The 10,772-nt window shown below is 41.5% G+C and overlaps 2 protein-coding genes across 2 annotated transcripts; one reads left to right on the forward strand and one right to left on the reverse strand.

The window, feature by feature from the left end:
- The first annotated feature begins 222 nt into the window (after positions 1 to 222).
- TAX1BP3 (Tax1 binding protein 3) lies at positions 223 to 3,346 on the forward strand. The gene is made up of 4 exons (XM_010722177.2): positions 223 to 240; positions 1,106 to 1,225; positions 1,497 to 1,574; positions 1,850 to 3,346. The coding sequence occupies exons 1-4, from the start codon at positions 223 to 225 to the stop codon at positions 1,985 to 1,987; spliced, it is 354 nt and encodes a 117-aa protein (XP_010720479.1). The 3' UTR covers positions 1,988 to 3,346.
- A 209-nt stretch (positions 3,347 to 3,555) lies between these two features.
- On the reverse strand, positions 3,556 to 10,766 carry CTNS (cystinosin, lysosomal cystine transporter). Its single transcript, XM_010722082.2, has 10 exons — positions 10,651 to 10,766; positions 10,093 to 10,171; positions 8,806 to 8,890; positions 8,612 to 8,715; positions 7,508 to 7,639; positions 6,685 to 6,784; positions 6,471 to 6,590; positions 5,341 to 5,511; positions 4,836 to 4,953; positions 3,556 to 4,480 (listed from the first exon to the last, which is right to left on the reverse strand). Exons 1-10 carry the CDS (start codon positions 10,748 to 10,750, stop codon positions 4,350 to 4,352), a joined length of 1,140 nt encoding a protein of 379 aa, XP_010720384.1. The 5' UTR covers positions 10,751 to 10,766; the 3' UTR covers positions 3,556 to 4,349.
- Positions 10,767 to 10,772: the final 6 nt, after the last annotated feature.

Raw genomic sequence — 10,772 nt, forward strand, 5'->3', positions numbered from 1 at the left:
GCGCAGGAGCGGGAGGAGGGCGCGGTCGCTGGCTCCGTACCGCTGTTCGCTCGCTGGAGCTGAGCCGCATCGCTCCTCCTTCTCTCGGTGCGAGATCCGGACAGAGGAGAGCTCCGAGCGGCTTCGTCCCGCCCGGCTGTGCTGCTGAGGAAGGGGAAATTCAGCTTTCGTGATCCGGTGCTAGGAGGAGCCGCTCCTCTGAGCGCGGTGTGACACTTCGTGATGCCGTTTCTTTGTTCCGTAGCCGCAGGACGCGCTTTTACAGGCTATGAGCGGCCTTAATTAGAGCGGTGCGAGGGAAGTCTGTGCGCGTTTGCCCGTGGGGAGAGCGGCAGGGCCGTGCAGCGCTGCCCGCGTGGCTGTGGGCACGCCCTGCCCTTCAGCTGCGAGTTCCAAAGGAGCTTTGATCGTCGCTGTCTCAGCTGGGGCTGCGCCTTTCCCTGTCAGCTCAGGAATTGTAGCTGGCTGCTGCACGATATTCGTGGGCAGTGTTTGTCAGTTGCCTGCATTCAGCAGGCGGCGAGGAGCCCACCTCTGAGTTACAGAGACACTGATAACGTTCATAAGGGAAAACATCCTATTAATAGGTCGGCACTGTCACTGGCAGGGTGAGGAGGAATGCCAGGCGCTGATAAAAACCAGCACTGGTTGAGATGTGAGTGATGACCAGTCAGCGAGATGTGACTCATGTTTAGAGAACTGCTTTCCCCTTGTTTCTCAGGGTGGTGGTGAAAGACTGACTTGGAGCACAGCTGTATGATGGTGTGAGTGCCCTCCTACCTGCAGGTGGTTTCCTGTTCTGCTGTCATAGGGTAGGGCTGAGAATGGCTCAGAGCCAGCTGGCACTTCAAGACTGCACGTGACCAAAAGAGAGCAAATGCTGTGTGATAGTTCTGTGTTGCCAGCAGTTTTTAGATCTGTTAGCCATCCATCAAACCTGCAGGTATTGTAAGTAATAACTCCAGCTGAAGCTGTGGTACAGCCTTCCTCTCCTAGAGTTACCTGAGCTTTATGGTACCTGTGGCAGACACACAACAGTCTGAAGAGGTCTTGAGATTTCTGTCGGTAATCACAATGCAGTTATTTTGTCATCTTCTCTTTTTAGCAAAGAATTGAAATACATAAGCTTCGCCAAGGTGACAACTTGATCCTGGGATTCAGCATTGGAGGTGGCATTGATCAGGACCCTACTCAAAATCCTTTCTCTGAAGATAAGACTGACAAGGTCAGAGCATGTCAAATTCAGCCAGCAAGCACTCCTGGAGCGATCTGGTTTCTGTCCTCTCACATTGTTGGCTGAAGTTATTTTGTTGGTATCCTTTGCAGACTGAGCCCGTGTTTAAGTTAGCTCTCCTCAACTTTTCTTCAACACTGGACAAACCTGTTTTTATCTAGAATGCTGTAATATACTACCATGAGTTTTTTGCACTGTTAGTAGAATGGCTTTTCTGTAAAGTCTACTCATAGTAAGTGAATGTTTTTTTTTTTCTCCCCAGGGTATTTATGTAACAAGGGTGACAGAAGGAGGCCCAGCAGAAATTGCAGGACTACAGATTGGGGACAAGATCATGCAGGTAAGCACAAAGACAAGTGCTAATCCAGTACCATGCGCACACCACAGGCAGATTTCTTTCCAGGTACTTTCCAGGGCAGTTTGTAAGGCTTACAAAACCAGTTGTGCTCTGAGAACTAAGTACTAGATATGCTTATAGAGCAGTTAATTATAGGACACTTATGAGTCCACAGTTTGTTTCCATAGACTGGATTTTGAGAAGAGCTGCTAGGTGTAGGTCATCTACAAGCAGCCAACAGCCTCTTTGCATATTGAAGCCTCATGTTGTTTTCCTAGGTGAATGGCTGGGATATGACAATGGTGACCCACGACCAAGCTAGGAAGAGGCTGACAAAGAGAAATGAAGAAGTGGTCCGGCTGCTGGTGACCAGGCAATCTCTGCAGAAGGCTGTGCAGCAATCTATGATGTCCTAATCAGTGATCGAGCTGGGGAAGGGTTAGGGAGGGAGATGCACAGACTGGATATCAAGTAAGGAAGGATTGTCTAGAAAAAGTACATGTTCCAAACTGTGGTAAACACTATTTTTACTTTCTCTGGTGTAATTAACAGTAGTTAAAGTTTAGTCCCCTCAGCGTGCTTCTATAAAGCTTTCCCTGCAGGTACACGGGAAGAAGACCTTATTATAATCATGGCTTTCAGGAAGACAGGCCAATCCCTAACTATCTAAGGAAGCACACAGAAAAGCTTCAGTTGTAACAAGATTCCTCTGTAGCACAAATTTCCTATTCAAGAAGAATTTGGCTTCTGCCAAGATAAGAAGGTTTGGTGTACTTAAGTTTTTAGAAGTGAGCTGTCCTGTCCTCCCATGTTGTCTAATTAAAATGCCTGGACTAAGAGTTGCATGCTGCTGTAGGAAGGAGCACTGTACTCATCTCACATTGTGTGCTGGTTAGACAGAGTATGCTGAAGGTTTGGGGGCATTATGCCTGACTGCAAAGACTTGCTGTACAGAGCAGCCTTTTCAGCCAAATAACTGAGTATGTTATTTAATACCTGTTAGATTTGGCACACTTAGCAGGTATTAAAAGTTTTGAGACACTACAGTTCAACTTTGGTATTGAAGAAAACTTAATTCTCCTTGTTCCTAATAATTTGTAACAAATGAATCAAGTTTAAATGAAAGTAATATGAACCAGGATGAGCAAATTAAGAAAATGTTGTTGCTAGACTTACCAAAAGAGCTGCTTGTATCCATGGTCTTCAGTTCCTCACTTCTGTTGGAGTTGAAGTGGGAAGGGTGGATTTTGGTCTGTCTTTCTATCTAGAAAATTGTTCAAATGACCGATTTATTGATTGAAGAGATGAATATGCCAGTAAATTGTCCAAGTGCCTCTTGACCAAATTCAAACTTCTGCACAAATAAGTTAATTACATGGCATACTAGTGGTTTGTTAGCTAGCTAGCTTTACAGTTATCCCTAAACTGGAGTTTTTAATCCACCTCCATTCATTTATTGATACTCTCCTTAAGCAATCTTCAGGTAAGCTTGTAAATAGAACTTGAGGTGGTAATCTAACTTATTCAGTACATTACTGCTGTGCCATGTATGTATGTTATTACTGGATCTCAGACTTCTGTACACATGTGCAGATGCTTATTTACCATTTTTGTATCTATTAAATTACTCCAATACTGCTTTTGAATTTTGTAACTTAAGAATTCAGTGGTAAATTTTAAGGTTTTCAAGCTGAAGTTATTTTTGTTACTGTAAAAATTGCTCCTATTTGTACTATTTCACTTGATTTTACACACAATAAAACAAACTTAAATTACCTGAGTTGTTTCTCCTTACATTTAATATTGCCATATCACTCAAATGCTTCCAGCTGAGACATCATTTCTGCCTTCAAATGACAGATTTTGGACTATATCATTACAATCCAGTCAAGGTTAGCAAGTTCTGATTTCATTGTTGGGTTTTTGTAGCAATTTCATCCTGGAACGCACAACACGTATGTAGAAAATTGCACAGAAACAAAAATGTGTTTAAGACCTTTAATTAGTGGGCTGTTAATTAACATGATCCACTTCAAAACAACACCTCTGACAGTCTAATCGTTACCATCCAGTTTAGAAGTCAAGGCATGTCAGTGGAACCAAGCAAAGTTAAGTTAGTGCCTTTGTCTTAGCACCTCTGAAAGGGGCTTAAGTGAGCTGAGAATACAGTTTCTTATTATTCTCAGTGCTTTTCTTTTTTTTTTTTTCCCCCCTTCCCTAGAGAAAAAGTTCTAACATCTGTAGTTGTGTTTGTTTGTTTTTTTTTTCCCTAGCAACTTTATTACTCCTTCAGTTACCACTACTGCTGTTACCAGCCACCCTGAGTGGTGTTCTACTGTGGTTTGGTCTGCAAAGAGTCATCAGCAGCAGAATTTAAATCCACAGACCACCTTAAGATATTAATAACTAAAGTGGTTTAATATGATCTCAGATTTTTGGAAGCCAGAACTTTGGGAGTGGTACACAATTAAAAAAATGCAGTTTTGGTTTCTTTCCTGTTGGTAGTTGAGAAGATCCACATGCTGCTTGGCCAGCTCAAGCTAAAGCTGACTTTACAGCTTTGACAGGCATGAGTCTTCCATCTGTAAGTGGAGGCTAGATAGCCTGACATCCTTTAAGGTATTTGGCAAGGCAGCTTGTATTCCATACCAGGACAGATTAAAGTATAAGCAGATCAGAATCAATAATCAGTATTTCTGATAACTGGTAGTAGGCATCTTCAAATCCCTTGGCCAGGAAGGGGCAAGTTCAGTTGAAAGTTTTTAATGTTCAGAGATGTTATTCACAAGGTTCATACCCCCATCTCCTATAAAGGCAGTAGTGCTGAACCATAAAAACAATATCGAAGATGATGGAGAAGACACCCAGGCCAAACTTGGTTGGATCTCCAAAGATTAATTTCCATTCATCTGTCAAACACAAGATTAGAGGTTAAGACTAACTTGATGAGTTCGTCTTATCTCAAGACTGCAAGACCACACCATACGAAGTAGAGAAGTTCACGTTTATTACCTACATTACTTCAATACTTCAAGACTGACTAATAGACAGTTGGTACAAAGCAAATAACTCTTCCTGTTGATTCTTCAAAATAGCTACATTATTTTTTATCTTCTAGGAATAGAAACATTCTCAATTCTTAGTACAAGGACTGCTACAGTAGCACACTCTCCCAAGATAAAATCCTGTAGGTTTTTGTTTGTGTTGTAGCAAGTTTCTCCCACCCCATTAAGAGAGGCCCCAGCAGCTGAGGTTCAGCCTTACCATTGTTGTATGACTGCAAAAACATCTGCAGAAGGCTGAAGCTTCCACCGATGAAATCTAATAATACATTTCCAATGCTCCATCCCTCTGTACTCTTCCGACGGAAATTCATGTATGCCTGAATGTGTAACAAGAAGTTTGGTGTGCCAATCACCTGTTTGTTTCAGCACCTAGCCAAGACTAAGACCAGACAGGACTCTGCTGTCTACTGTGATACTGTGTTAAAGGAAGTCTTATTCCAGTCTTCAAATAAGGTAAAGGGCAAGAAAGCTCACAACTAAGGCATCTTTGATCATCTGGACTTTTTAGTAGCTGGGCCCTGGGCAATCCCAATAAAAGAGTGAGCACTTATGACATGTACTATGTAGGAGCTTTACATTATTTTGTTCATTAAGAGGCCAACAAACAACAATTGCTGGTTTAGTTTAGTCTGACTTTCAAGAACATGTGCTTTAGACTTACATTACTATCACCCTAACATTAAACCAGAAAAGTTCAGGCTTACCTGTGGAAAATATTTTATCAGCGTGACTGCTAACTTAATGTAAGAGAAGCAGAATAAGAACTGTAGCCATGTCATCTCCTCAGCTGCAGCAAGAAACAACGTTGTAAACGTAAAAATCCATGCAAGTGCCAGCAGTCCAACAACAGTTTTGGATACTTTCTGACCTGCTCGCTGAAAGAGAAATGCAGATATACTTAGATTGCCCTTGGTCCTACATGCCCAGAAACTTGTTAGATAAAAAACAAGCTCAGTACTACAGAAGGTTCCAGTTCAAAACCTACTGCAGTACCAGTTAGGCTCATACCACGAGGGAACTCTAAGCCAAAAGCTGTAGGTTTGCAGAAGCTTTTGTACAGTATTCAAAAGCATTATTTAGAACACTGTTGTTCATAAGAAAAATGTTGCTGCAGTATTTTTGAAGATTTATGATACTTATGATTCAGTGCCACCACCCATAACAAGCTCTTATATCTAGTCTGATGACATCAACAGTTCCTGTATATGCAAAAGGCCACTGCTGTAAAAGTCATTGCCTCCCCATTCTTTACTAGAAGGTGACATTGCTCTCCACAATAGCAATAAATAGCTGCTACAGTTTCAGGTTTAGCATCACCAGAGGAAGCACCTCAAAACACAAACAGTTACTAGGCAGAGCGAATCACCTGTTCAGATCAGAGCTTTTATGATGATCACCTGACTGTTAGTGATTAGGCTCACCTGAGAAGTGGGTGAGAATTATAAATGGGCCTCTGCAGCTATTTTAGGTAGAGCTGGGGGAATCTCTTAGTGCAAAGGACACTTTGAAAGGTGAAGAATCAAAATGTGTGAGTATTTGTACAGTGTAGAACTACAATCTATGTGCTGGCTAGAGACTGATATGGGAGCTTTATAACTTGCCTATTTGCTTTAGTTATTTTGGGTCTTTAAAGAGTTTACTTGTAAGCTCAGAATGCTCATGAGGCTGAAGTTGCAAAGCTTGCAGGAGTGGCTACTAACTCAAAAGATAAGGCTGCTGGACTGTAAAGGCCACTGAAAGGGAGGGAAGATAGATGACTTTGTAGGCTGATAGGGTGAGTCCAGCAGAGGGAGCTCTGCCAGAGCTACCCAAGCAGTCCAGCGTTGAGTCTTACCTCATAAATACAGCACTGAATAATGGTGAGGAGTGTTAGAGCTACTGCATGGAGACTGAAGAAAACATCATTAATAGCCACAGGGTTCACTCCACTGGGGTAACTGAGTAAGAATTCTTCCTAAGTGCAAGAGAAAACAAAACTAGCTAAGTGCCATAAGTCCCTTATGTAGATACCTCCACTCCTGAAAAATAGTAAGGAGAATAATGATTACCTTAATTAAGGGAATCCAGAAGAGTCCAACATTAAACACACTGTACGCTATGAAGCCAGTAAGGTTTAGTGCTATATAGTCGAAGCTTAATCCAACAACACTAGAGAAAGAGAAAAATATAATTAAACTTAAGGGATTACTTATCCCTAGAACAAACAGCCAGATTGGCAGTTTTTTTTTTGTTGAAGTCCAAAGCTGCAGGTGTTGTGACAACATGATGCTGAATTAATTGAGTAGTAAGGTGAAATATCCTTTCATATGCCACACACTGCCATTCACAACTGCTCTCACTGCCAAGCTTGTTGCTGTCTAACTCTACCTCTTCATGAGCTCAGCTAGCCTGATAAAAGTCATGCCAGTCTAAATCCACAGAAGCAGCAGTGCATCTTTGCCAAAGTGACTGCTTCAGTTTTCATACTATAGTTTTCCTACTTGCAGCCATTTTGTTTAAAGGGAGCTTATCTAACGATAACGCTACAAATTGCTGTCTAGTAAGCAGCTCACAGGGGAAGTAAATCTTAAGGATGTCAGCACAAGTGACTTGGCCAGATGACATATACAACATGACACCACAGGAAACATGGAAGCCCTCTTCTATCAGGAATTAATAGTGGATGGCAAGCTTCAGAATTAGTTTTTTCTGATCTACATATGTAAAAGCTCACTGGTGCTGCATAAACCCAGGCCCAAACTTTATTCTGCTTTTCTTCCTGCCCCAATCTTTTCATGCATAATTCCCAAGAACAAAGATTGTCCCTGAACCTAGGAACGTGATTTTCAGAAGTGCTTAAGGGACCTGCAAATGCATCTTAGGTTTCCTTACCTTTTTCGTCGCCAGTTCTCAAACAGTTGAGGATAGAAGGAGATAGACCAAGCAAGGAAATAGATCCATCCAATCACCTCATCAGCATATTTCACTATGATGCTATGAATCACTTGAAATTGAATCCTAGGTCTGAAGGTTAGTACAAACAAAAGGTTAATTTGCCTGCTCATACTTTATTTCATGGTCTTTTGCCTTGTTCTGCTCATAGAGGAAAAGCAAGCAGAGTCCAGGCATTGAGACAAAATGAAGTTTCAGTGCTAGTTTCCATTGAGGTTTTTCCCCCTTCCGTTAGTGCTCCTGTTATATTTAGGGTATGTTCTACTCCTATCCTCAACCTATCCTTTCCTTTCTCTTCCACTCTTTCTATTCTACATAGAAATCTTCAGAAAGGCTATCTTGTGCCTATGGTTTCCACAGTCTAAGCACAAGATCTGTTGTGCAAGAGCAGTTTTACTTTTCATGCTCTGCCAGCAAAGCCCTATGATATGCCTGGCCTGTTGATTGCTTTGTGAATGTGGTTACCTCTGCTTTTACTGCAAGTTTTAAAAGGAGAAGTAAAATGAGGAACTAACACAGGACTATCCTGTTGATAAGTAGCATTTGGGCAACATGGAACTAGAATCCAGTTTTTTCCCTTTTGCTAGATTGTTTTCCTGGTAGAGAGGACCAGAATCTGTGAACAGAGGGCTCCCCTAACCAGGGAGCAGAGCACCTGCATCTCCTTACGATTATGTGGGTATACAGCATTAGCATTCCAGAACAAGCTCTGCACAGTAAGCATAGTTTCCTGCCAGGCACTGACAAACAAATGTTTCCTGGATCTGAACATGTATTTTTGAGACTTTGAGGATAGGTTATTAAAAGCAGACTAAGAAGCCATAAGAGCTCACAGACCCCTTGATATACGTCTAAAATATCAATATTATACCATTCCAGATACCATAGCTCATATTTATCTGACTACCTTGAGGGTTGCTGGAGAGTCACTACATCTTCTCAACTATGTATTGTCCATGTCCAGTTAGCTACAGGGAGGGAATTCTGTGAAGCCTAGATTCTACAAGGCAGTAAAGTAAGCAGAACTAAAAACCAGTTTCTCACCCAGTTAAGTTGGAATTACTGGTATAAAGATAAACTGTTACTTGTCCAACATCATCTGCTTTCACTTGAAAGCCTGCCTTAGTGTGACCTGCAGGCAGCTGAATCTGCAAGGCAAAGTAGAGGAAAGAATGAGGAGAGTTGCACCACACCAGCAACAGGCTTTTGCATAGTCATAAGTATATTCTATCACTTACTTCATCTGGTAGCTCAACAATGGTGCTGTGTTTTGATGAATGTGTAATATTAAGAGTTATCACCAACGTCTCATTTAATGGAGCCCTGTAAAGATGGAAGAGCCAAGTTAGACTGGTGCCTGAGTTCACTCTTACAGCCCTGAAACAATCTTTGTATCTGCTAATTCCTCAGAGCTGCAATGAACATAACAAACAGACCTGTACATAACAGTACCTATTTAGTAGTCAAAAGGACAGCAACATCACATCTGTGAGCATTGTACTGATTTTTATCTACTAACTAGTGACAGGCTCTGAACAGTTACATGACCACATTTTGCCTCTGTTCCACACAAATGCCATAGCAAAGCCATTACCTGAAGGGGGATAACAAGCTCAATGGTAGGATTTTGGGGACTATGAGAGGCACAAAGGATAGGCAGTACTGAGATAATAAAAAGCAGAAATTACAGTAGTGGTATAAGATAAAAAAAGTAAAATAGTTCTGAACAGCTTTACCCAAGAACTCCTCTGAGCATTTGTCCAGGAGAACTGACTGCACAGCAGTACACTCTGTATCACATGGCTCAAATGCTTGTAGTTGTCTGTGAACAAAATTGCTACATACTTCTTTGCAGAAATAAGAGTTCTACACTGTTGCACCCATGTTTTGCTATTTTCCCTCCTCATCACACTTACTACACTATCATCTGGCTATTCCCTTCACATACACCCCTGCCCTTTGGAATCTTTAAGTGTAATTATTTAACACTCCTTTCCTGGGAAAGGCCCAAGATAGCAAAAACACAGCTACAAAATGCACTGTATTGAACAATGAGACTGAGTGCCTCACTACCTAATCTGGAGTAACTGCATTTCTTTGCTAGAAATGGCAAGACTTTTTGGTGAAATTTTATGATCCTTCTAAGAAATGCAACTTCTTCAGCATCATTTAAAAAGTGGAGGAACTCTAAGTTCACATATGGAAGGTAGTTCAATCAGCTAATATAAGGTAGACAGTATGAAATATCTTCTGCTCAATTTTCCATACAAATGGTATAGGATATTGTTATAGGAGATCAATTATATAAGGCCATTTCAGATGCTGTGGCTCTACTTTGGTCCAAAGTGGTACTTAGTATGTTATGGTCTAGAAGTGGCCAGTCACACTTGGATAAGGTCCTCTAGGCACAGTTAACCAAGTCTGTAAGGAAGTTTATGTATATGGTGAAGTTCTACCTTCTTTCTCCTCCCAGTTTCATTAAAAAAAAAACACCTACAAAACAAAGTTTCAATTTATCATTTTACCTCAGAGATATTGTGACATTTGTTGAACTTCCATTTTCTAACAAAACCACTTCAGGGACAGAGAGCACAATGACTCCATCTGAGGGGGAAAAAGAAAATTGTCCATTACTATTTGCAGGGTAATATTAGAATAAATAAAAAAATAAATCAGTATTTCAAGGAGACTAAACAACTTAAAAGGGGAACTAAATATCCGTCAAACATGTCACAAGGAAACAATTTAAATATCTGAATTGCAGTAAAAATTCACAAGAGGAAGCAATAGGGTACTTTAAACTGACACTGTTTGTGATGTGATCCCAGTAACTTGGTAGGTATAGCGTTTAAAATTTAATTTAAAATTACTGCTTGAGGTGCATGAGGTACCCAGTTGTTCAAATGAGACCCAAGCATGACTCTTGAAGTATACGACAAGCATCCTGCAATAGTGGTCTGCGTGTGAGAACACTGCCTCAGCACAGTGTGCAAAATCAAAGGTTGGTGTGAAAGCAGAGCTGAGGGATGTGAGGTCTCCCCTGATGTGTGAGCTGGGGGATGCCTCCGAGCCCCCTCACCCACCTCTCTGGGCCCAAGCAGGGACAGCCGAGCACTGACCGCCATGCCCCAGCAGCACAAGTGCGAGGAGCAGAACAGGAGGGAAGAGCTGTCTCATCCTCATGGTGATAAACTGCACGGGGAAA

Source organism: Meleagris gallopavo, chromosome 21 (assembly GCF_000146605.3).
Source record: "Meleagris gallopavo isolate NT-WF06-2002-E0010 breed Aviagen turkey brand Nicholas breeding stock chromosome 21, Turkey_5.1, whole genome shotgun sequence".
NCBI classification, from domain to species: domain Eukaryota; kingdom Metazoa; phylum Chordata; class Aves; order Galliformes; family Phasianidae; genus Meleagris; species Meleagris gallopavo.